We start from the raw sequence: 27658 nt of genomic DNA, 5'->3' as shown, positions 1-27658 counted from the left end.
AGTGTCTCACTGACAACAGGACTGGTGGCAACCTTAGTAATTCATGTACTGAGAACACTGAATGACCACCATCTTAAAGGAGCTGATATAGACCTTGAGCTGTATACATCACTTCCTGTAAGCATCCATATTGACGTGCTGCCACTTGTAATGATGCTTCACTCTGTTCTTTCCCAGGTAATAAAGGCATTGCTAATATGAGTACTGCCTGGAGATGTGATGACAACAAGAACACTTTGAGGATTTTACATTTTAGGCATAGAAAGAGGCACCTTTCCTACAGTAAAATTTAGGAGAAAGAAACTGTGTAGGTGGCTAAAAAGAAGCAAGCATGGCCGGCCTTAGGCATAGGCCAACTAGACAGCCACCTAGGGCGCTGCTCTATCAGGGACACTTTTCCAGTATTTGTTTATTTTTTGCAGTAAAGAAAATATGTTGAATGAATACAGGAAACACTGAAGAGTAAGACAAGCTGTGAGAAAAAGTAAGAAAAAATTAATCTGGGTAGTGTGTGGGGTGGTGGTGCTTTGGAGCCCTTTTGCCTAGGGCACAAGTTGTCCAAAGGCTGTCCCTGGAAGCAAGTAGTCAGCTGCTGATTACACCCCTTCCAAGCCTGATAGTGTACGGCTTGACATCATTGTGTACACTGGGTAAAAACAAATACAATTTGAGCAAAGAATGAGAAAATTCCTAACTGTACCAGTCTAGAGATGCCAAAAGAAGACACTCCAACAGAAATCCACCATAGAAGTCCTCCAAATTCAGACTGACTGTATACATAAACTTTTGCAATATCCTCAATTTTTGTATAACCTGTATATGCAGTCACAGGAGCTGCATACATCATGTAGCGTCTTGGCTACACATGAATGAACTTCCAGGAGTTGCCATCAGGTTACATATTAACTATAACAGATATCTATTGTTGGGACCTACATGGAAGAACTTTTATTTTCTGGAACAGGGCACATATATTTTGTTTGCATAGCTTATTAGTTCTGTCTGACGTTGCTAGTGAAGGAAGCATAATAGATGTGCTATCAGAGAAATGAAGAGTTCTTAGATGCAAAACAGGAAATACCCAGTTTGCATTTTGCTCATTGTATTTAATAAAAGTCTCCGCTTTACCTGAATTGAAGAACTAGTTACAGTAAGTAAGCATGCATGAATGTTATTACAAAAATATACATTTTTTACTCTTTTCTGCAGGCATTTAGCTCAAACAATTCAACATCTTGTGGTCCCATTTAGAGTTCTGAAATGAGTCCATTTATTTTCCATTATTTATTAATTTTTCATTGATGACACTTGGCATCGTGTAGATCATTAGAGCCAAGAACATTAACATGATGACAGCTGCCACAAGTCCTAGGAAGTAATACCTGTAGTGTCTCCATATTAATACACAGGCAATGTGTACTGGTCGCAGCATCCACATCAGGTTTGTATTTGGACGACTGTTAAGACAGGGCATTCATTTATTACAGACAAATAAAATGAATATGCACACAAAATAAACACATACCAAACTATAACATCTTACAATATTAATGCCAGTGCAAACCAAATTTTAAAATAACTCAGAACTGAAAGCAAAATCAAAAATTGTAAAAACTATATATAACTACTTTTTAAAACCAAAACAATTCTGGAACTGAATTCCAAACCAAAACTGAAGTTAATGCAGTTAAATGCTATATTGTAGTGTTCCAGTGCAGTTACACAATCTTTGTTATATTTGTTCTTTAAATGAGCTATTGCTGTATCACAAAATGGGTACAGATATTGTAAACAGCAATTAATTAACTACAGTTAGTAAACAACAACTACAAGAATTGTAGCTATTTACTGCAGACCATTGATTTCACTGTCTGGTGGTCCCATCTAAGCACTGCTTATGTATTTTTTGATTTATTCTTTTTAGGCATGCTTTTTGTTGCATACTTTTGTTCTCAAGATTCAATGATATATATCTCTTAACCACATATACAAGTATTGCACAGTATGGAATTTGTCTAGATTACAAGAAAATTCATCATTTGAATAAAGTGAAAAGGTATGTGCTTGTATAATGCTGACATCTTCAGACTTCAGTGACTCGTATTTGTAACCTGGAGCTTCTCGTTATAGATCATACTATTGACCTAATTTTTGGTGCCTAAATGCTCTGTATTTTAAGTGTTTGTGATTTCTTCCAAATCACAGTAACACGTGATTTAAAGTAATCTGATTTAGAACAGCAGATTTTACAAAAAATAGTAAATACTCCATATACTGTTACCTATAATTGTTGCATTAGATTGTGTTAAGAGTTTAGTGTACTTCTGGGCAGTGTTTTTTAAAGTGCCAAAAGTGAAGATAATGCCTCATGCTCCAAGTAGCTTCTTGACCATGTAGCCAGGCATGCTGTAAAGGAAGAGGCCCACCATGACCAGCAACAACAATGCTAACACAATCTTAATGATGAGCCACTTGTAACGATTACAGATGAGATACTTGATGGACTTAAGCGGGTTGAGGAACCATATGAAGGAAGTATCTGGTCGACTGTCCATAGAAGCATTAGAAATGAGAGAGAGAGAGAGAGAGAGAGAGACAGAGATGGAGGAGGAATGAACATTGCAAATGGTTAGTATTGTGCATTAGTACAGCAATCTTAGTATTAGTCTAGCAATTGGCTAAATTAGCATGATTATTCTTTGTTAGTCTGCAGCAAACACTCAGGGAAAAAAAAAACATTGGCAGCTTTTACCATTTTAATTGCAAATTACAATTCAGATATGTCCTTACATTCATATGCATTAAGAATATTTAAGAGCAACTAAGTGGGTATGAAAAGATTCGGTACTAAGTATAATAAAATAATCACAACCACTTTGCCAGTTTGTCTAATTCCAAATAGTTTCAAATGTATTACTGCATAAAAGACTGCAGAGTGTTAAAAGAATGCATCAAGTACAGGTTAATGTATAGTTATACCTCAGAAAGAATGCTGTGTACACATATTACTATCTCAGAAATGCCTCTACTACCTCACTAGTTAGACCTAAGTGCTCCCTGCCTTTTATAGAAAAAAAACTACAGTAAAATAACTTCTGCCTCCCGGAATAAACCCCAGACAAAATATGAGAGACTTTTTTCAAAACCTAAAACAACAACAATGATGATGATGATAATAATAATAATAATAATAATAATAATACTAGTAGTAACTTGATAGAAGTAACTTGAGTATCTCAAAAATCTTACTAAATGTGATTGCTTTATTAAACCTGCTTGACTCATTCACCTCTACTCTGTATACTGACTTACGTGATTTGTTTTTACAATGATTGACACAAATTGTATATACAGTAGTGCACTTTCTATTACTTAGGACTATAGAAATGTATGTATCTGTGTGAAACCTCTATAACATTTTGGATTTATATTACTTATACAATCTATACATGAATATATATAATTCTGGTAATGAAGGTGTATGTATAAATATTACTAAATGCTTATTAATAAATTTGACACACATAAACTCAATTGTGAACTTAATGCCTACTTTTGTATGCAAGTGACACAATTTATATTTTAATATGAAGTAATTTGTCTGCCTACTATTTCCCACTTTGTCAAACAGTCTGGGTTATGCCTGAAAAGGGTCCTTGGACCAGCATACTTACCCAATTATCAAACAGTAAATTTACCAGATCAACTTGCATGTCCTGTCATTTCCACTGTGGAGAAAAGAACTTGGATTTTCTTTCAAGTCTAGCACTGTTCTAATGCTAAAATGGATATGCTCTGCTCTTTTTTAAAATGCTTTTTGTAAGGCTTACTCTCACTTTACCGCCTTGAGGTTCATATGAGTCTGTCTCTTGTGCCTTGTTGAAAGAAATCCGATCATGCAGTACAGTTTTGATCTATAATAAACACTTCTGAATATGTGAAAAAATCATGTCACATCTTTCTAATCCTTATACTTCCTTCTTTCTTTTTTCAGTCTCCTTACAGTTTTCAAACTCATGGTCATTTTTGCTAAATTGCCAATGTGCGCATTTTATTAATTAAATAATACAGGACTACATTCAGGATTCTATAGACAGTGCAATAAGCTGCCTGTGAAGAGGTACAACATCAAATTTTATTCTGTGTGCAGATCTTTCTTGATATAAGTAGCTTCAATATTCTGGCGGCGTATTGTTGCCAGCTCATGACTCCACTTACTATATTCAGAAGCCTGGCTGTATGACAATACGAAGTTCCACAAAAATGTAAGCAATTAATCCACAGTACACAGTGTATTACAAAATAGTAATGCATTAAGGAGATCCAGCATTGCTGTCTCTGCAGCTAAGTGTCCTCACAACCCATCTACTATAAACAAATATCTAAAGATCACCTTCTTTTCAAAGCCCAGCATACCAGTTTCTTAGAAGTGAAGTATGACTAAATACTTTTTAACAGCTGTAGTGTGTGCAGCTACCTGTAGACACTCTGAAAATATTTTTAAGAATTTATGCATATTGTAAATGTTAACCTCATAAAAGCCATTGTGCTACATTATGGATGGCAAGAGCAGCATCCCGTTTAGTCAGTTAACAAAAGCAAAAAGAAATAAGAAAGATAATTTTTGAGTAAAACTACCTATACTAGTCTTATGTAATTCCTCATTACTAGATAAACCTTTTTCCTGAATGATAATGTATACATCTTCTAATGAAGACATACTTCTTTCATTTATTTTATCAAACCCTCCCATTGTATCATAACTACATCATTTTCCCAGATTGTATTATTAGCAAGAACACTTCACTCTGAAACATACATGGACCCAGTTTTCACCACATCACCCAAACTCTTACCTTTATCTTTATTCAAGATCATTCCCATTTCCTTTAAATGTCCATTCAGACAAACCAACACTTCTCTCATTCATATGTTTGGAAACCTACTCGGGTACCAACACCTTTACACAATGATTCTTGGAATTCATAAATTCCAATGCCCTGGACCAGCTAATCCAAAGTCCCACCAGGGGCTCAAATATCCTAGACCTGGTCATTACCAACATGGGAGATCGATGCTCCACACCAGTGGTCACCACCTCTTTGGTCAGGTCTGACCATAAGCTAATCACTCTTTGTTCACATCCCACCCCCACCCCCAGTAGGAAATTTCCAAAAAAAACTTCTCCAAAGCCAACGTCATGCTACTCAAGTCAGAAGTGACAAACTTCATGACACCCATGCAGATGGGAACTGGAAGTTCAACCACTGAATCCTACACTAAGGCACTGCACAAGCACATCCACTCGTGCATGAATCATGCCATTCCAAACAGAACCAAGACAGTCTCCTCCAAAAAAAGGAGCCCAATCTGGTGGTCCCCTGCCATAAACAAACTATACAACAGAAGGAAGAAACTGTTGCAGAAAAGAGGAAAATCCCAGAATGCCAAAAACTCCCTTACCAGCCTCAGTAAGAAGCTGAGATCCCTCATAAAATCCTCCAAAGCTAGTTACGAAAATAAAATTGCCAAAGATTCCAAGGACAACTACAAGGCTTTCTATAGTTATGTCAAGAATCTAAATGGCAATGCTCAGATCTGCTCTGAGCTACAACAGAATGACATTAAATATACTGATCCCAAGGATATTGCCAATATCCTGGCAGATCAATTCAGTGCCAACTTCACCCCCCTCTCACCCCCTAAAGGGCCCATCTCAATAACAAAAGATTGCGAAATTCTGGTACTCACGGCCACACAGGTAAAAGACGCACTCTCCAAAGCTAAGAATACAGCATTCATGGGACCAGACAACATCCCGGGCTGTGTACTACATGAACTATAAAATGAACTGGCACCTCACCTAAGTGTCATGTTTAATCATAGCCACACCTCAGGCTTCATGCCCAATGAGTGGTGCACACTACAGTTATCCCACTCCACAAGTGGGGATCCACCTTGGATCCCAGGAACTATTGTCCCATCAGTCTGACGAGCCTGATCTGCAAAGCCATGGAATGCATTATCATGGAACTTGTAAACAAAGACATTGGCAACCTTCTAACACTGGACTCCACCCAGTTTGGTTTCGTAAAGGGACGATCTTGTCTCCACAACTTGATTGACTTCTTCGAATCAGTCTCCAGAGCCATGGATGAGGGTAAGGTGGTCCAAACAGCCTATCTGGACCTCGCCAAGGCCTTCGACACCATCCCCCACTCTGGAATCATAAATAAACTTACTAAGCTGGGCATTAATCCCTACGTCACTCGATGGGTTGCCAACTGGCTTACTGACAGAACCCACACTGTAAAAGTAGGTGACTCAAAATCCACTTCCAGACAAGTGATAAGCAGAGTAGCTCAGGGTTCAGTCCTGGGACTGCTCTTGTTTGGCATCTACTTCTCTGAAGTACAGGCCAGCTAACAAAGTTCTCAGATGACTGCAAACTGGGAGCCATTACTAAATCCCCAAATGATGTGGATATTCTACAAAAGGGCCTTACAGAAACAGATGCTTGATGCCAGAGCCATGGGCTCAAGCTCAATGCCAAGAAATGTATAGTCATCCCCTTTGGGAAAAAACATGTACCCATGAATTACCACATAAATGGCAGTACACTAAACACTGAAAGTGTGATAAGGGACTTAGGGACACAGGTGGACAGTGGTCTCACCTTTGATAACCACATAACCACAACAGTCAGGAAATCCTTCTATGTGGCACACCTCATCACTAAGGACTTTTCATCTAGAAAAAAGGAGGTCATTGTCCCACTGTACTCATCCCTCATTAGACCCATTATAGAGTACAATGCCTCATTTGGTATGTACCTCACAAGACATCTGCAACAACTGGAAAGGCCACAGAAATACCTCACTAAAAGAATCACAGGCCTAAAGCAGATGCCCTGTGCTGACCGTCTAAAAAAACTCCAGCTATACTCTGACACATATCGCCTACTCAGAGGTGATCTCTGCTTAACATACAAGGCCATGTCAAACCCGGTGCTGTTGGACATGCTATACTTAAAGAAATCCCAATACCTCAGAGCTACATGCTCCAGGGATCTAAACCTGGTCATCACAATGAACAAAACATGCTGGAGGGATAGGTTCCTGACCCAGAAACTCCCCATACTCTGGAATAGACTGCCCATACATGTCAAGCTGAGCACCTCTTTGGCCCTCTTCAAAAGGAACCTTGACGATTGAATGGGAGATAGGAAATTCACCCCGGGGATCATGTCCGTCGCCCTGCGAGACAGGGGACCAGGGAAGTAAATATTCTGGGAAGAAATAGCCAGGGAATTGTTATGGCTAGGCTTGTATAGGCCCTAAGGCCGATAGCCTAGTACCAACCTATGAACCTATTAACCTATGTTTTTCTTAGCAACTGCAACTATATTATCTATGTATATGAAAACTATCCCTGTCATCACCTCCTTTTGCATCACATATTTAGCATCTTTCATTTTAGAAGTTACTTCACTCACTAACGCATCCATTACCAGTGCAAATAATATTCCACTCATGGGACATCCTTGTCTCTAAAATTCTTATTTTTCTTTCTATGTGAGTTTAGGAGAAGTATCTTTAACTTTTTGTTTGCTTACTTTTACTTTTTCCCCTATTGAATATTTTCCTGGGTTTATGTAGAAACAACCCTTGAGCCACAAAATCAGATTTTTCACTGGCTAGAACTACAAAAAATATTAGTGATAATCCCTCCTTTTGGCCTCTCTTCCTGCATGCAATCGATCCACTCTGTTTTCTCCTTTCCATTTTTTTTCTTCTCGCACAGTTTCTTCTCCACTTAGTTTACCCTCCCCCAGCTTCTTGTTGTTTTTCCTTCCCTTTCCCCTTCTTTTTCATTTTTTTACTGTATGCTCTTGACAATCCATGCCTGCATTCAGCCACACACCATCTTTCTCCCCACCCTGATTACATTCTGTCTTGTCACAATCAATAATTAAATGAAGAAAGTACCCACAAAAGAAGCATGGTTTAGGTTAGCCAGCACATTTTAATGTCCCTCTATGACAAGGCACAAAAGTAACACTTGGCAAGTGTTTCACAATATTTTTTCACAACCTCCGTTTCATAAATTTTTCTCATCTGTGTTATCAGCAGTTTCACATAAACTCTTCATGCATTCTTAACATCATCTTCCATTTTATCAGTTCTAAACTACAAAGTAATATATTTTTTAACATTTAAGTTACTACCAGAAAGCAAACAATTATTCTACAGATAAATATCCTTCTTTTTGTTACCGTTTCAGAAATTTCATCAGTCCCTCAGTTTCATATGTGAAGACACAAAAAGTCTCCCCCCAAAATTTCTTGAGCTTTAAAAACCAGAACAGCTACCAAATTGGCACATATATGCCTATTACAGTGTGATTTTTGCTCTTATTGTCAAAGTTGGTTTCTTAAAAAAAATTTTACTTACTGTTTGTCTCTACTCTCCTTTTTGCCTGCTGTCACTGCTGCATATGTTTTAATTACTGAATTCTGTGCTGCCACAAAACCAGACTTTTCAGTTTATTTTCCTCTTTTACTTTCTGTTAATGTTGCATAAGTTTTAACTTCTGCATTTTCTATTGCCACATCACGTGGTTTCTTCTCCACATTACAGTCCTCAGCACTTACAAAATAGTTATTTGCCATTTCACCCTGTGAAACAGGAGAACTGTCACCTGGATCATCCTGCTTGGTTATTTTCAACAGAACATCCTCTGCAAGCCCTTCTGACTCCAGTTCCGTCATCTGTACTACTCCAAAGGAGACCGCTAAATACTGCTGCTCATTTGTATAATCCACCACATAGGACTCTTTATCTGCATTCTGATATTCCATATCAAACAAATTTTTCTACAAATTCTCATTTTCCATCTTCAAAATCTACATAACTTTTCTTTTCTCCTCCATGCTGCTACTTTCCTTAGGCATTGTCTTTGCTGCTGTAGGAGCCCTCCACTGCCATCTAGCACTTTCAAAGAATTGGGGAAGTACCCCAGTGCCCTGGAAAAATTTCTCCTAGCAATAGAAATACTACTTCAGTCACCTAAGAAAGGAGGCCACTATCCTAGTGGGGCAAACCCAGTCAACACAGGATAAAAAAAAAACAAACAAAAAAAACTCGTCAGCTTATGCATTTGGGGCGATGTACGTAGGAAAGGTAGAATAGGTATCATTAGAATCAAAGGGGTAGAAGAGACCTTCTAGTCATCTGTTTTGGCAATGGGACACTCTCTTCAGAACAGGTATCTCATGGCCAGGGGCTCTTGGACTGCTTATGAGACAAACATTGGGAAGACATCTGCAACCCACATCAGTACTGAACCTAGCACCTGTGCTGTCATTGGGCCCAGTAACGATGTGGCAAAGTCATTAGCCACTGGCAGCACCAAGACTGACCTCTGACACAGAAGGTGTCTTCACTGACATTGACATCTGTGTCCTTGTTCCTAAGGCATTCAAAGCTGAGAACTAAGATATCAACACTGAAGCATCATTCCCGACCTACGCACTGATTCCTCAACCCTAAGTCATGGCACCAGAAGGACAACTGATGCCAAAAGCACTGGCAACAGAGGCAGAGCTGACAGGATAAAAATCAGGTAGATCAGTGTTACAGTCTCCCAATGAGCATGGCTGCTTTCAAACTGGCAGCAGAACTGGGGCCAATGAAGAGGCAGAAAGAAATTTAAGGAAAACACTTTCCTAGCCCACTCAGAACTAGAGGGGGGATAGAAGATATCAGTCTATCTGAAACTGTAGCATGGCCCTAGAGATTTTATAATCTATATCTGTAACAGAGAAGAAGTGGGTTTGGAATTAGAAGTTCTAGAGAATGTCTGTCAAGGAAAAAATTTAATCATGCTGATGATTACACAACCTTGAGCCAAAGGGCGCTTTATCTACCACTCTAATGTACTATTTAGAAATGCAGAAATCAAATGAAGCCTCTCTGTCCTCCCTCTGTGGAAGGCTTTAAGGGGAGAAGAAAAGTACTTTAAGATAAAATGTATCTTTGGTTTAGAAGGTTTAGATTTATCATCTTTATGCATTTTATCTCAGTTCTTAAGGAAACATGGAGGAGGTGGAATGTCTCTGGGTCCCATTACAGGGAATTTAACCTTTTAAAATTACCTTTTGATAAGTAAGACTATGTTTATCAAATTATTCATGGATAGAACATTTCATCTACATGTGAAGCATCTATATACACTCCACATGAAGCAGGACCATCTTTCTGTAGAATTTTCTGTCCACTTGACATACACTTTTAACACCTGATTTCTCCATAACTACCAAAAATATATATAACAGACAATCCAGTAGCAAAGTTTAATTAGGAAATGATTAAAGCTGACTCTACCCATACACAGCCAGAATGATCAGCATTCAAAATGGGGCCAAGCATTCAGAACTAAGCAACAATTAGTCAAAAAAAGACATATTTAATTTCACACAAAGTGAAGAGCAACACAGCTAGTTTTCTGAAGAGCCAAATATTTGTGTTAAAAAAAGTGAAAAAAAACTTCACAAATAGCTACCACAGCAAAAGTAGGGTTTGTAATCTATGTGCCCATGATGAGAGGTAGACCAGATCTGGTGAGTGATGAAGGCACACTATGGATTATTGGTAAGTGGAAAAGTTAAAGCCTGGGAAAGTTTGTATTGGTGTTGAGGTAAGTATGAGCTGGAGCTACATACCTAGAGATAGAAGAGGATGAGCCAGCTCTTGGCAGATCTGCCACCTAGTTTTGGAAGCATGACCGATTGCATTCATTTCACAAAAGAACTTTATTAAATAACATTTTGCAGATCACTGTAAGCAACATAGCAACCTACACACAATGTTTCCCTTCTTGTTTGCCTTGCTATCTCCTTTGTGAAAAGCTACAAATGTAAGAGGTGGTATGCCTTGCTGTCTTCTATCAGCTGAACTTTCAAAAATGTTTCTCAGATTAATATAAGCAATATAATAATCTAATCACACTGCTTTGCTTCACACTGTCTGTAAGTTTGCCTTGCCCTTGTCACTCAATGTACTTGCCTTTATTTTTTAGGCTACCTCTTCCCAACCATTTCTTGTCCATGTGTATGTTTTTGCATATGGGTATCCCTCTTTCCTTCCTCAGAGGAGCAATTTAAAATGTTTTGCAAAGTATTACAGTCACTAGTTTAGTCAATTACACACGCGCGCACACACACACACACACACACACACACACACACACACACACACACACCATTATCCATGGGCACTGCTCTTTTTACAGTAGTGTAATGGATTTTTTTCACTACTGCCAGTGTTGTCAATCTTCTATCTCCAAAATGTGGAACACTGCCAATCATAATGTTGAACAAATGGGAAAAATGTGGAAGACTTACTAATTACTTCAACTAGGAATTTCACACAACATAGTTAGTAGCTGTTTAATCATACTTAAAAGTTATTTTCATAAGTTCATAGGTGTGTACTAGGCTAATAGCCTTGGAGCCTTTACAAGCCTAGCCCATAGAAGTGCCCTGACATCATGCTGCCCGACATTAGCTCCCAGTGCCTCTATCAAGTAGAGCCACTGCAGTGATCCCAGGGTGAACTTTCTATTTCCCATGCACTCGTCAAGATTTCTCTTGAAGAGGCCCAGTGAGGTACTCTGCTTGACATGCATGGGAAGTCAATTCCAGAGCATGGTCAGTCTCTGGGTTATGAACCTGTCCCTCCAGCATGTTCTGTTGATTGTGGTAATGTGCTTGAGGTCTCTGAAGCATGTGGTGTGGAGAGATCGGGATTTCTTTAGATGTAGCATTTCTAACAGAGCTGGGTCAGACATGGCTTTGTAAGTCAAGCAGAGATCGCCTCTTAGTAGATGATATGAGACAGAAAATAGCTGGAGTTTTTTGAGTCTGTCCATGTAGGATGTGTTTAAGGCCTATGATCCTCTTTGTGAGGTACTTTTGTAGCTTTTCCAGCTGTTGCATGTGTCTAGTGAGGTACATGCCAAATGGGGCATTATACTCAATGATTGGTCTAATGAGGGAACAGTAGAGAGAGAGATAACCTGTTTCTTCCTGGATGCAAAACCCTTGGTAATGAGATGTGCCACATAAAAGGACTTTCTGACCACAGTGTCAATGTGGTGGTTGAAGGAGAGGTTGTTGTCAGCCTGTGTCCCCAGATCCCTTATAACACCTTCAGTGTTCAGTGGGCTCCCATCATTTTGATAATTAGTGGGAACTGAGTTTTTCCCAAAGGGGATGATGACACATTTTTTGACATTAAGCTTAAGGCCATGGTTTCGATACCAGTCATTGGTCTCAGTGAGGCCTTTTTGTAGGATGTCTATATCACCTGGGTAGTTAATAATGGCTCCCAGCTTGCATTCATCTCCGAACTTGGTTAGCCAGAGTCCCTCCGTGTTGGCCTGGACTTTATGAGAAGTAGATGCCAAACAGGAGAGGACCCAAGACTGATCCCTGTGGGACTCCACTCATGACTAATTGGCAGTCTGACTTGGAGTCTGCTACTTTCACGCTATGGGTTCTATATAGGGGTTGATGCCTAGTTTGGTGAGTTTATCAGTAATTCTTGAGTGAGGAGTGGTATCAAAGGCCTTGGCCAGATTGAGATAGGCTGTATGAATTGCCTTGCCCTCATCAACAGCTCTGGTGATTGTAGTCAACCAGGTTGAGCAGGCATGATCTACCTTTCACAAAACCAAATTGCATGGGATCTAGAGTTTGGAGATTCCCTATATCCTTGTTAATTAGGTCCATGATGATGATGCTGTCCATAGCCTTACATATCAGACTCAGGCTAATGGGGCAATAATTCCCAGGATCTGTAATCACTCCCCCTTTATGGAGAGGGATGACAGTAGCAGTGTGCTATTCAGTAGGGACAAAGCCTGAATTGAGGCTGGGACTGAACAGCACACAGATGTGGTGTCGTTCACTTTGTACTTCATGTAGAAGAACACATCCAGGGATGTTGTCGAGTCCCATGGAAGCTGTATTCCTGGCCTTGGACAATGCAGCTTTAACCTGTGCTGCAGTAATGCTGGGTGCCTGGCATTCCTCCGGTATTGTGATTGGTCCTTTGGGGGGGGGGGGGGGTAAAGTTGGCACTGAATCTGTCAGCCAGTATGTTGGCAATATTTGCTGGCTCAGTATAGGAGGTAGCATTGTGCAGTAACTCAGAGCAAACCTGGGCATTGCCGTGGAGATTCTTGATATAACTATAGAAGGCTTAGTGGTTGTTTTTAGTGTCTGCTGCAATTCTGCTTTCATAGCTGGCTTTAGAGGTTTTGATGAGGGATCTCAACTTTTTGTTGAGGCTAATAAGGGAGTTTTTTCCAGTCTTGGGACTTCACCTTTTTCTGCAACAGTTTATTCCTTCTGATGTAGAGTTTATTAATGGCAGGGGACCACCAGATTGGTTTGCTTTTTTTGGAGGAGAGCATCTTGGTTCTGTTGGGTATGGCTAGTTCCATGCATTTATGTAAGTGTTTGTACAATGCATTGGTGTATGATTCAGCAGTCATGCATCTATGTTCCATTGACATGGGTGCCGTGAAGTTCGCTATCTCTGTTTTTAGGAGCCCAAAGTCAGCTTTGGAGAAGTTTTTCATGGTGGCTACCTTTGCAGGGGGTGTGGGTGATATGTGGATTTCCATGGTGATTAGTTTGTGGTCAGATCTAACCAGGAGGAATTGACTATTGGTGTAGAGCAATGGTTGCCCATGTTAGTAATAACCAGTTCAAGGATGTTGCCTCCTCTAGTGGGGGTAAGAATGAGCTGGTCCAAGGCATTGGAAATGATGAATTCCAGAAAGCGTTGGGCCAGTGTATTGGTGCATGAGTAGTTTTCCCAGTTGATGGAGGAGTAGTTGAAGTCACCTAGTATGAGAGTGTTGAGTTGGACCCTAATAGTTTCCAGGGTGCTTAGGAATGTGGAGTTAGAGTCTTGGGATATGGTTGGGGACCTATAGCAGGCTATGACCTGAATTGCCATCTTACCCAATGTTAGTTGTACCTGAAGTATCTAACATGCATTATGCTGGGATACTAGTCTGGAGGTGTGCATATCCTTTATGAATATGGAGACACCACCACCTTTGGAGCTTTGGTCCATGTTCTGGGGCTGAAAGATGTGGAATGAGTTATAGCCTGGTAGCACAGTGGTGCTTTCTGCTGCTTTAAACCAGGACTCCGTTGCAGTACAAATGTCGATGTTCTCCATTTTAAGGAGTGCTTCAAGCAAGTACATCTTGATATTTAGACTTCTAGCATTGAGCAGCATGACCCTCAGATTGCATTTATTTATAGCTGTTACTGTGGTAATTTGGTCTTTGGAACATCACCTAAGAAGGCAAAATGGGGTGGCAAGAGCAATAGCCAATATACGGAAACCCAGGGGTGATAGATGTAGGCCATCTCTGGCAAAGCATCGAGGTCTGTCACTCATGTCAGCCCAAGCAGACGGTACTGGATCCCCTTAGAATGACACCAGAAACTTAGCCAATTGTTGAAGTCAGTCATTTTCTGCTTGTACTGCGGTATCATTCTGGGTGATGGTAGGATGCTGCTCAGGGCTACGGTCAATACCTTCCTGGGCCACATAATCCGAGAGCTCCTCCATGTCTCTTTTCATGTAGTCCAGGGTGGTGCGTCTCCGGTCATTTACACCCATATGGACAGTGACAGGGTCATACTTGTACTAGTTGTGGAGTAACTTGACTGTGTGTGTTGTGTGTCAGATTCTGGCACCTGATAGACAGCTGACTGTTACCTTCTCCTTATTAAACCTAGTGAGTGGGACATCAGTGTGCCTCACTATTCAGTCACCTATGATTAGTGTATTGGGCAAGCTGTTTTGCCTTAGGGGCTTAGGTTGAGGAGCACACTGTGTAGGTGAGGTATGTGTCTTGTGCTGTGCTGTAGTGGTCAAGTGTGTTTCTGTCTTGGAGGTCTCTGCTGTTTGGGTAGATTCCTATTGAGAGCCTCTATGAAGGTGGGTGTGTGGTTTGTGTTTTTATGTGAGAGCTGTGATGGTGGGTGTTCTGGAGGGCTATGTGTTGGATGTGGTGTGGTGCAGGTGTTGCTCCTCTTGACCAGCTATTCTGCTTGAGAGTGCATGGCATACAATTTGGCTATATAAGTGCATATCTCGCAGGTCTGAGTGTTGGGAGGTAATAGGAGAGAGTTATCTGTGTACATGAGGCAGTTGCTACACTACCTCAGAATGCCCAAGTTCACGAGGTTAATAGGAGAAAGCATAGGGAACTGACCTTCAGACATGCCAGGAGGGATGGTCATTATTACTATGTACTTGAGCTGTTTCCTTATATATTCCTTTTACAGGAAAATTGTCACTCAAGGTGTCTGAGTCTGTACAGAGCACTGCTAAACACTTGAGGGGAAACTAATACATAGACCCTGAAAATTTAAGGATGAAATATTTAGGCAGATATTCTGAAGTTAGAAAGAAATCAAGCAGTACTTACTGAAAAATAAAGAATTAGTTTGTCAAGAATGATGAAAAGATGGAAGTCACATAAATGGCTACTTACTGGCTACTACTAATGCTGGTCTCAGCACAGCTTAAATGTGTTGGGATACAGTACTCCTTTGCTTCTTCTCTCACCAGAAACAAAATGTTAGCACCAATCCCAAGAAGAGAAACAGGCCATGGCCTGTTTGGTGATCCATAGTCTTGTCCCAGATGATGCAAAGGTCTGTATGCTTGTAGCCTTTTTCTGGTAGATGCCTCGAATAGTAACCAGACCAATCAGGTATGTTAAGCACAGACACTCACTCTCCAACCAGAAATTGTCAGGAATCAATGCACTCTGCGCCTACACTCACCAGGATCAGAATATAAGCATAGATTCCAAGTTGTCACCTATAAAGCAGTTATTAAGCTTTCTGGAGATCAGCAGTCTGCAGGAAATAATCTAACTGCACTCCTTCTCTGACCAGGAGAAAGCAGAAGCACTAATCTCAAGATGATTACTGAGAGACAGAATGTGGGCTCTCCAATAACTGGTGGTCTTGCAATAGATGCTTAAAGGTAAGGTGAATAAAATGGTTTATCCTAAACACTGCAGTGTGCTCTAGAGGAGTTAGATGTGAAAGTAGGTAACTTAAGTTTTACCTGTCTAAAAAGTTAAGTTTTAGTGGAGAGTCACTATTTTTAAAACAGCAAGATAGATTGAAAGGGGGTGGCCACTTTTGTATTCTGGTACTATGGAATACAGTAGGATGGCCAATAAATGTAAATAGTTGAAAGGGAGTGATTTCACAAAATGATAATTTTGTGCTTACTCAAACCAGCCAGTAAAAGCAGAGAGGAAATGAGATGTATGGACAAATTAACATAATGGGCAGGCAACTAGAAAAACAGTGGTGTTTAAGAACACAACAGTAACCAGGTGGGAAGGTAGGAAAAATTCTGTCTGACTCATAAGAGACAGAGGTGTGGTCTTTTTTTCAAGTTTTAATATGCATTTAAAAGCAGAATACAAGTAAAACAGTGTAAAGAAAACAAATCACAGTATGCAAACTAGGAAAAGGCAAGAAAGTAATACACAATGCAACAAATAAATGATGAATGAGTATGATTCATTATTATTTACCATGGATATTTGTTAAAAGAATTCTTAACAATGAACGTGTGCCAAATCCTATGTACATTTGTTAAGAAAATTCTTAATAATATGTGTGAAACCCTTTCAAAGTGGAATAGCATGGAACATAGAATCACTGCAGATAATGTAGTACTATACATATTCAGCATTTGTCTACTACTCTGTTTCATCCACCGCACTTTGTGTGTGTTTTCATTCCTGTGCATGTAGGGGAGAGGGTGACAGATCATACCCCTCTCTCCAGTCAAGTTCTTGACTTGATAGCAGAATACTTTTTTTTTAACTGCAGGTCCTGCCTGCAAAATTTATGAACAGACAAATATAATATTTCTGTAGTTTAAATTTTGATTTCTGGCAGTGGCAGATTTTAAGTCAGACTCCATGATGCTAATTTGCTATTCTAATTACTAATCTTTCTTTTTGTTTAATCCCTACCCTTTCACATCATGTAGATACACACACAGTCTCAACCCACTGCCACATGAAATACCAATATCCTTAAATATCCATCCAGTGCCATATGAAATATAATACCAACATCTTTAAAGTAAACTGTCTTTTCCAACAGGTCTCCTTCTGGCTTCTTGCAGTTTCTGCTGTTTTTGATCAGCTGAGACCAAATGGCATAGCATCATTTATTTCCAGACTTCCAGTATCTCTTACCCGGATTATGGGCTAGTTCTGTCACTGTCATCATCAACAGCAGTAGCTCTGGAAGACCATCCATAATCCTATAAAAATCATGTACAAAAAAGGAAAAAAATCTTCCATTCCTCTTTCAGACATACATTGTCATCTTGCTTTTTCTTCTTTCCCCCACTGAAAGTACATGGCATCATTAATCATATCCAGTTTAGAACTGGTATACTTTCAGCTTTGCAATACCATTTGCGTCACTGCTTTATGGTTCTTAAAAATGAAATTCCATTTTCATGAGATAAAATCCTGGATTTATACTCATCTTCAAGTGTAATTTCTAAATATTATATCTACCAGTCTGTCTCTCTACCTATAAAAGTAAAACAGATGATACACATAAACACTCAGTAAAGCAAATATGAGAAGAAATACTGGTTGTAATGAATGAGTGTTCTGGTCTAACATGCCAAATTCCTTTTGCAAAATTCAGGTAGCCAAGATTTGTGTGTTTTTGGTAGTTTTCCTAAAAAAATGGAAAACCAGTATCCCTGTACAGTGTTCTTCTCCACTGGAAGTTTTGTAAATCACTCAAGCACAAACACTTTTGGGACCTGGCAGAACTTTTTTGTGCAGCCTAATAGAGACATTAAGATGTCTGGATATCCATCTGTTAGGTAGAAGTGTTTTGTCCCTTGTCTTCAATTCTACAGCATTTTTAATTTGCACTTTTTTAGCAGGTGTTCTGTTAAAGAAAGCTCTTTCCTTTTCTCTGAAGCCCATCTGTCTATACTAACTGGTCAGTCATTCATACTCATGTTAACGACACTGCTATTCACTACTTTATCATTGCCTCAACCACATTCTCAAGAGACTTCATCCTCATCTTGTGTATCTGGTCTTACTGACTAACTGCTGTCATGATGGAGGTTGCATCAGTGACCATAATCTAAAGGTCTGGACACAGGAATTTAAGTTCCCATAAAAAAAAAAAAAATTCCAGATTACATAATTATGTTGCCCTTTTCAGTGGCATGCTGTCTTACAAGTAATCCCCTTTCTCTTTTGCACAAATAACACAGTTCTCATATTCATCATAAGTTTCTATTCTGCAGAGATGAACCATTGTCTACTAATACATGTTTTAGTGCACTGGGTTTACAACACCAAAGGAAATAATACATTGAAATATTTTATTAGAATATATCCTAGACATTTCAACACTTAATAAGAACTGGTCGACAATGAATTAGTACATAATGTTTATATAGACTGAATAGCTATTTTACATTTCAGGCCGACTGCAAGGATTAAAAACCATCACATAACAGTGAACAAAAGCAGGCATTAAAACTTGAAAAAAAAAGTAATAATGAATGCTAGTGTTCTACTTCAATTTAGTGCTTTAATCCAACACAAGACGTCATTAGAAATGAAGGAAACTGTTTTACAGCTCACCTTAAAAACATGCACTCTCCTGCCCACAAGGTAAACCAATCAGAATATAAGTGCTAAATACATTTAGTTACACAAAACACAACCCTTTGTTTAAAAGTCTGACTCCACCAAAGTAAATTATTAACATTTCTCACAATTAATAAAAAGTTTATGTAAAACTTTGTTTTAGTGTATGAAATATATGTAACCTAATAACATTCAATAATAACTTAAACTATCTGAAAACCATCAATGTTACTACTGGTGTTGCATATGAAAACACTATGATTATAACCTGTAAGATGTATTTAGTATAATACAGTGTTAGAATATATATATATATATATATATATATATATATATATATATATATATATATATATATATACACACACACACACACACACACACCGTCATAAATTTATAAGAAAGTATGCTATGTTATGTTGGCCATTAATATACTGAGCATACCTTCATAATATGGCTGATCACAACTTCAATAGACTAATAGACTATTCAATGAAATGTGGTCATTTAGTCCTGGTTCAGCTGTTGTGTTCAACCTCAAGGAGCCTAACTACTGCTTGGAGATAACCAGGAAGATAGTATTAAACTTTGTTTTAAAAACTCCACAGGAGAAGCATTATATAGGCTAGGCTTAGGTGTTTGGAATTGGCTACCTGCAGAAGTGAGTCAGCAAGATACATGTCAATTATTTAGAAATGAACTAAAAGAGCAACTGTTTAATGACACCAAATGCTCTTGCTTCTGTGACAAAGTCTTTGCAGCTTATACTGTAATCCCTTCTGTGATGCTGCAAGCCCAGCTATCTGGAATTTTGTAAATAATCATATGTCATTTGTGAATATTAATATGATCCATAGGCTTGTCTTACAAATGTAAGAAAACTATATGTTATGTGTATATTAAACTACTGCTGCAGAAGTGTGTGTTGAACTATATGGTCTGTACTGAGCTTTCAGAATGTAACCACAGTGTACCCTACTGGAAAAGAACAGAGTTAACTTGCAAACTCTAAGAAAATAAGTGAATTGCTTTACGATTGTGTTTATCTCCTAGTTTCACTGAAGGAGACAGGATGTCTACAGCTAGAGGTTTCTTTCTATTGTCTTGAAGCAGAAATAATTACTAGGTTTAAAATGTGAAAGTGTTTAATTGTTGTATGACATCCAGTTCTAGGCAAACATCTGAGAGATATGTACCACTGACACAGAAGTGCTAAATTCTAAGTTTCTGTTAGCCTGGGAACTGAAGGCAGGTAACAAAGAGTGATGTTATCCCAGCTAACCCAGCAGTAATGTGTATTATTAATTTAAGAACTATCTCAGAGAGTGAGTCTGGGCAGTTTTGTATTTGTCTTTGGATCTGATAACATCCTGTCATCAGCACTTGCTTTGCTAATAGTAAGTAACTGGATTACAGTGATTTCTCTTAGAGATAGATAGGAATATAGTAAGATTAGTTTAAATGTTTTCTGTATTTATTTGAGACTGTCCTGCAATGTTGTTTTAAAATATTTCCTGTGATTCTGAACTCTGTAGTCACTGTGCTGAGCTATTGAATATTGTCTTGTTCTTTTATTATTTATTATTTAATATATTTTATTTTATTTATTTATTTATTTTATTTTACATTTGTTGACCGGGCTAGTCTAACTGGATATATGTCCATTTTCCATAGAGGCCCAGGGAGAAAAGCTCCAACATACATACAAAAAAGAAGGAGTGATAAGCTCCAAGACAGATATAATAAAACAATATAAAAGGTTGCAACAGTCAAACTTAATATTTGTTGGTAATATAAAGTACAGTACACATAGTAAGCATAACTCAAGCAGTACATGGTAAATATACAAAAATATGTTACTATTTACATATATACATATATTTTAGTTGTCATGTCATAGTATTTGGTTTCTTAAGGGTAAGTCTGTACAGGTGAGGAGACTGCATTTAGAGTGAGGGAGGGAAAGTTAGTCAGGGTTAGTACAGGGGCATAACCAGTGGGTATGGAGGAGAAGTTTTAGCTTCTGTTTAAAAAGAATTAATGAGGCCAGAGAAATGAGTTCAGTGGGTAAAAGATTCCAGTGCTTTCCAACAGCATTAGAAAAGAGGGGGTCTCCTGCCAAGTTGTTGGTTTTGCAAGTATTGATAAGTATTTTGTTTGAGGAGCGTAAACTCCTGAGATTGTTGTAGGGGGGTAATAATGCTAGTGAGTATTGGAGTGTTGGTGGGTTGGTACATGGATTTATGGACTATAGTAAGCTGGTGAAAAAGAATTTGGTTTGGAAGTTCAAGCCAACCCAGTTGCTTTAGATTAAGACAATGGTGTGTTCTAAAAAGAGAGGCAGTTGCAAATCTTGCAGTATTATTGTAGGAGACTGCCAGTTTATTTAGGTTGTTCTTAGAAAGGTTAGTATAGATAGGAGAAGCATAAAGTAGAGTGGAGATTAAGTGAGTTCTGGCTATAGCAGTCCTGGCCACTGGAGTAAGAAAGGGTTTAATTCTATAGAGGGATCCTAATTTTTTGTTGATTATTTTAACTGTGCTGTTTATATAAATATCGAAGTTAAAGTTGCTATCTATTGTTATACCTAAACGTTTGGTAGTAGGTTCAAGAGATATGGAAGTGCCATTATTAGATGTGAGAGAGAAATTTATTAGGGTGGATTTTCGGGTTGGTGTGAACAGTAAAAGTTTAGTTTTTGGGGGGTTTAGGAGGAGGCATCAGTTTAAAAACCATTGTTCTACAGTATTGAATGCATTTTGGGAAAGGGACTATACTTCAGTTGGAGAAGTGGCTGAACAGATAATTGTAGAGTCGTCAGCGTATTGAATGTAGGTGATTTGAGGAATTGCAGAGTGAAGGTCATTGATAAAAATTGAAAATAGGAGTGGGCCTAATATAGAGCCCTGAGGAATGCCAAGATCAATGGGGAGGAGGTTAGATAGTTTATTGTCCCATAGCACAGCTTGCTGTCTATTGTCTAAGTAAGATTTGAACCACTTTATTGCTAGGGCATCAAGTGAAAAGAATTTAAGAACATTTATGAGGAGCTGGTGACTGACCATATCAAAAGCTTTGGATAAATCAATAAAGACTACAGAGGAAAGAATATTGTTGTTCCAGTTTTTGTTAATGCCGTCTGTGAAGGATAGGAGGGCAGTGGTGGAATGGTCTGAATCCATGTTGGCAGTTGGCAAGTAAGTTATTTTGGAGTAGATGGTTAAGTAGTTGCTTATGGATACATTTCTCCATTATTTTTGCTAGGGGAGATAGGGCTATAGGACGGTAGTTAGAAAAGTCATAGGAGTTCCCACCTTTATGTAGTGGGATGATATAAGAAATTTTCCAGATAGGTGGGATGGTACCTTCATTTATGGTACGGTTAATAAGAATGGAGATGGGATAGGCTAATGCTTTAGCCCCTTTTTGCAGGTATTCTGCTGGGAGTTGGTCGGCTGAGGGGGTGGTAGGTTTTAGTTTTTGGAGAAGGGAGCAGATAAAGGAAGTAGAGACTGGTTGTAACTGAAAAGGTGGAGGTGGGTTTGTCATGGTTGTAGGCAGTTTTGAAGTATCTCGAGAAAGTTGACTAGCAAGAGTTTGGATGGCTTGTGTGAAGAAGGAGTTAAAGGCATTAGCAGTATAAGTGGGATTTTCATGGCTAGTGCCTTGTGGGTTAGGTGTACTACATTGTCCTGGGTATAGTAGTTTGTTGATGCTATTCCAAACCTTTTGTGGTATTTTTTGAAAAGTTTGCTGTATCTGGTAATAATAGTCTTTTTTGTCTAAGAGGATGGATTTTTTTGTCAGATTTCTTAGTTGTCTAAAGGTTTGGTGATCTGTAGGATCCTTAGTATTACGCCATTTGGCCCAAGATTTGTTTCTCTGATGGATTTTTTGCCTAGTGGTGTTTGAGAGCTAGGGGGGCAGGCTTAGTTTTATGTCTAACAGTGCGAGTTGGGGTATGGTGGTCAAGGATGGCTAAGAATGTGGAATTAAAGTATTCTACAGCTTCATTAAGTGGAAGTGATTTAAGTGGAGACCAATTACAGTGTCTAAGTTCTGTTTGGAAGAGTTCAGGATTAAAACACTTTTTGGAACGTATTGTCCTAAAAGTGTTAGGAAAAGTTAGGTTAGTTTTATGCCTGATTAAATAAGTTAGTGAGTGGTCACTTAGGTCATCTGGGAGGGTACCTACTCTGTATGTAAGGTGAGGAGTATTAGTCAGAAACCAGTCTAAGGTACTTTCTTTGTTATTAGTTTTATTAATTCTAGTAGGGGAGTTAATATATTGTGAAAAGCCATATAGGTTAATGTGGGTAGTAGGGTGTACATTACTACAAGATTTCCAGTCTACATTAAAGTCCCCTAGGACTATAGTTTCTTGTAGGATATTTTCAATGGTATTAATGTTATTTCCTGGGGGAAGGTAGATACAAATGAGGTATATGGATTTACATGAGTTAACCTGCAATTTAGAAATGAGAATTTCAGCATTATTGTCAGAAGGTGGTTTAAGGTTTACAGTGGTGATTTGTAGCTCTGCTTTGTAAAGGATTGCTACCCCACCTCCTTTTTTGGCTGTGTGGTCTAGTCTAGGAATATTATAGCCAGGAGGGGTGACTTCATTGTCTTTGGTTGTAGGCTTTAGCTATGTTTCAGATAAGCATAGGATGTCAAATAGATGGACATCTAGGAGGGCATGGAGGTGGCCGATTTTATTGTTGATGCTGCATTTGTTAAGATGAGCTATAAGGAGAGAGTTAGAAGGTTTTGTAGGGGCCTGGGTTTTACTATTGTTAGAGTTGGAATTGTGATTAGGAAGTATGTTGTTTGGGCCAGGGTTGATAGGAATATAGTAAGATAGGAAAACTGTTTAATTTAAACCTGTTAATTGTGGCTGGTTTGTTTAGAGCTATTTAAACTCTTAGAGAACTTGCATATATATTTGGTGACACTGTACATGCCACTCCTAAATAGCCTTGATTTTGGTCACACTTATCATTTGTATAACAGTAACATCATACAGTAGGATTGGTCACCCTTTGGAAAGGGCCTTATAGTAGCTGATAAAGAGCTGGTTGGTGGCAGTGACAACTACCTTTTAGTCTGGGCAGAAGGGAGCACAGCTAGTAAACCTGTGCCAGCCTTTGTGTGTGTGTGTGTGTGTGTGTGTGTATATCTTTGTGTGTGTGTGTATATGTGTGTGCGTGTGTGTGTGTGTGTGTGTGTGTGTGTGTGTGTGTGTGTGTGTGTGTGTGTGTGTGTATAAATCAAATTTCAAAGTGTGTTTGTTAGCTACTTGGGCAGGGATATGGTCTCAGAGGGGGTACACTCAAAGATTTTTTTAATTTTTGGTAGGTCATTGGATTTAAAACTATTGTTTAAAAACAATACATCTAATGATATGACCCTTAAACGTGCCAGTACTTTTATTTCATATAGTACCTTGGTAGTAAAAGCATTTACAAATATGTGCGAGCAGGAAATATATAACATTTTTTTTCAGACAGAATAGTAAAAAGTTCTTTAATTTGACCAATATAGAGAAATGTGCATTAACCTCTTTATGTATGAATAAGGATATAATTATTAAACCTGCCGATAAAGGTGGTATGATTGTGATAATGAGTAGAGATCAGTATTTCAGTTGGATGAATGACTTTTTGTCTGATGTTCAAACTTTTGCTGTGGTTAATAAAAAATATGTTAACATGATTATTGGTAAAGTGAAAAGCTTCCTTAATGACTTGCTAATGGACAGTGAAAAGCTACAATAAGGCTACTCCCTCCACATGGTAGCTAGCTCCAAGATGATCCGTTTAGTGGGTATTATATATCCCCTTTCTTGTAGTTGCTGGTATGCAAGCACTACATATATATCTCAGGTCCTTCCTTAGATTAAAAACAATTTTTTAATTCTGTTCAGTTAAAAACGACAAATTGCCTACTTCAAAGTACTGGTTTAAACACTAATAACACTTTCCTCGAAGCAAATTTCTTGTTATGGTAACTTGGCTCAGTATGATCAGACAGGAAATTACTCATTCATCGGAAGTCCCTTCCAGCTACCTTTCTTCCCTGAGTGCAAAACCTCCGTTCACAGACAACTATATGCTCCGCTTCCTCAGTAGGTACTTCCAAAGTTCCAAATCAATAAATTGCTTGTGTGCAAAAGCACTAGAACAAGTTACAAAAAGTTCCTTGCTTGGAAGCCAACCTGTAACCAGCATTCAGCCTGTGTGTAAAATGGGGATGGGGGGGGGCAAATCCCAAAGCTCTTCCTTCTTCTAGAGCCAATTGATTCCAATAGGCATCCTGTGTTCAAGGACACCGGAATGAGTTCCAAAGTCTAAGACCAACTTCAAATTGGCGTGCTGCCTGTGCACTAAAACAAGTTCCAGGATAGATGATTCTTCCTTCCTTTGAAGCCAACTGGAATCAGCAAACTGCCTGTTTGCAAAGTCACTGGAGCAGGTTCCAAAATATTCCTAGTTCTAAAGCCAACTTCAAATGAGCATGCTGCTTGTGTTCAAAAACGGACTCAGGAATGGATTTGTGTGATCATTAAAATCATTGTGCATTGGACTCATTGTTTTTGGCATCATTTAACAGATTGTAAGCTATTGGAAAAATATCTTTTGATAGATCTTGTTGCCAGCATTTCTATTTACATTTTCTCTATTAATGATACCGAGAAGGATAATAGTGGTATTGTGGTGTGAACAAAAGCCATGTTGGGATGTGGAGAGAAAAGTATGTTGAGTAATATGGGAGAGGTGATTGGTCTGTATATATTTTTCTAGTACTTTGAGCAAGGGGCATAGTATAGCAATGGGGTAATAGTATAGACAGTGGGGATTCCACCTTTTTTGAAGAGGAAGAATATAGGATTTTTTTCAGGAGAGTGGAAAATAGGATTATTTGATGGATAAGTGTATTATTTATTTTATTTTCTAATTGATTATTGGGTAAATGGGATGATCTACTATCCCCTGGCAGCCATGAAACATGTACAAATAAAACAGCAAACAATACAAAATGAGTCAATACAATTCTGTTTACAGAAGATATAATTAATTCAGTAGCAGGTGGTAATCTACGTACAATATTCACAAAACAGGTACCAAAAGTAAAATATTCAATATATATACCCACAATGTACAAAGTTGGAAATACTTATACATCATCGGGTTAAAAAAAAATGTTCAAGTCATTGAGTAAGTTTTAGTTGTTGGTTGATATTACCCAGTATAACAGAAACATGAGCCTTTTTCTTCCTCAGTCAAGGTTTCTTTTATGTTTTTGAAAGTCTCTAGGGTTTGACACTCCTTACTTCACATGGTTGGTTGATTCCTGACAGATGACCCTATTTTGGTGAAGGATTTTTCACGTATGACTAGTTTAATCTAGGACTGGCAAGTGTAAGACTGTCATCCTGACTGCTTCTAGGTGAGTAATTTGGGTCTATTGGGGGAGTTCTTTTTAGAGGTGGGCAGTACCCCATTCTAAAAATTTTGAAAAGTAGGGTTCTTAGTAACTGAGTAGCACTACTTACTATTGGAAGGCAGTGGATGTCCTAAAATACCTGACAATGATATGCCATTTGTTTTGTTCAGTGAGGAGAGTGAATTTGCATATTTTTATTATACTGGACTATAGATTTGAAAGTAATAGACTGAATGCATGCTGAGTTTAGATAAGCCATATTCAAGTTTAGGGATTAATAAATTTTTAGCTGTTACTTTACATTCTGCAGGGGACAGGCGGTAGGATATCTGATAACATAGCTTTAATTCAGAAAGATCGTAGCAGTGCTTTTATCAGTATGGCTAGAGAAATTAAAGAGGAGGTTCAGGGCTAGTCTATGGTATTTCTGTTCTCTTACATTGAGAACAGTATTAACTTCTTTATCCTTGATTAGGACATCTGGTAGTGATTGCAGCTTCTTTGCACTTGGAAAAAACATGACATTGGTCATAGATGAGTTGACCAGTATTCTGTTGTAGTAATCGTTTATTCTGTAACCAGGTACACAGAGCAGAACATTTTCTTTGTAGGTTAGAGTGAGGGGATTCTTGTGCTTTGCTGCCATCTTGTAGAATTATATCAGCATACATAGTAATATTATGCTGTAGTAGATCTAGAGAGATGTCAGTGATGAAGAGTGAGATTAGTAGGGGGCCTAGGACTGAGCCTTGGGCAACTCCAGTATTGAGGGTGGCAATATCTGAGAAGGTATTATTGGAGAAGATGTGTAACATTCTATTTTCAATGTAATTTGTAAATCATGTTATTGCAAGGTCACCAAAATTAAAATTTTGAACTTTGTGTAAAAGGAGGCTTTGACATTCTCAAATGCTTTAGTTAGGTAAACAAATATACCTGGAGAAATAAGTCCTTTGTTTACATCTCTGTAAACTTTGTTAGTTGCTGACAGTAGAACAGTCATGGTACTAAAGGAGTTTCTGAAGCCAAGTTGATGATTTCAGAGTAGGCCATAGCATGTTTAAGTAATTGTTTATCTAGTAGTTTTTTAAATATTTTTGTTAAGGGTCAAAGATTAGATATGGGACTGTAGTCTTTGAGGTGTGAAGGAGATGAGTAGAGAGGGATGATGACCTCTTTCTTTCTGGATGCAAAACCTTTGGTTGTAAGATGTGCCACATAGAAGGACTTTCTGACCACAGTGGCAATGTGGTGGTCGAAAGTGAGGTGGCTGTCGACCTGGGTGCCCAGCTCTCCTATGGCCCCTTCAGTGTTCAGTGTGGGCTCCCATCAATGTGGTAATTCCTGGGAACTGAGTGTTTTCCAAAGGGGATGATAACACTTTTTTTGCGTTAAGTTTCAGACCATGGTTCTGACACCAGTCATTGGTCTCAGAGAGGCCCTTTTG

At 38.5% G+C, this 27658-nt stretch overlaps 1 protein-coding gene across 13 annotated transcripts in view; it reads right to left on the bottom strand.

Moving 5' to 3' along the window:
* Positions 1 to 1080: 1080 nt before the first annotated feature.
* The window catches only part of OTOF (otoferlin), a 2911272-nt gene continuing 2884694 nt past the window's right edge, over positions 1081 to 27658 (bottom strand). For 6 of the 13 annotated variants that reach the window (XM_044062838.1, XM_044062837.1, XM_044062844.1 and 3 more), the window contains one exon: positions 1081 to 1457. In XM_044062838.1, coding sequence (XP_043918773.1) covers positions 1271 to 1457 — 187 coding nt within the window. In that variant the 3' untranslated portion in view covers positions 1081 to 1270. Of the gene's footprint in view, positions 2548 to 27658 lie in introns of all 13 variants that reach the window. The other 7 variants (XM_044062839.1, XM_044062840.1, XM_044062845.1 and 4 more) reach the window with 2 other exon arrangements.

Source organism: Protopterus annectens, chromosome 2.part1, assembly GCF_019279795.1.
Source record: "Protopterus annectens isolate FY-2018-M chromosome 2.part1, PAN1.0, whole genome shotgun sequence".
NCBI classification, from domain to species: domain Eukaryota; kingdom Metazoa; phylum Chordata; order Ceratodontiformes; family Protopteridae; genus Protopterus; species Protopterus annectens.
Note: the sequence above shows the minus strand (reverse complement) of the source record. Positions and strands in the feature narration are given on the sequence as shown.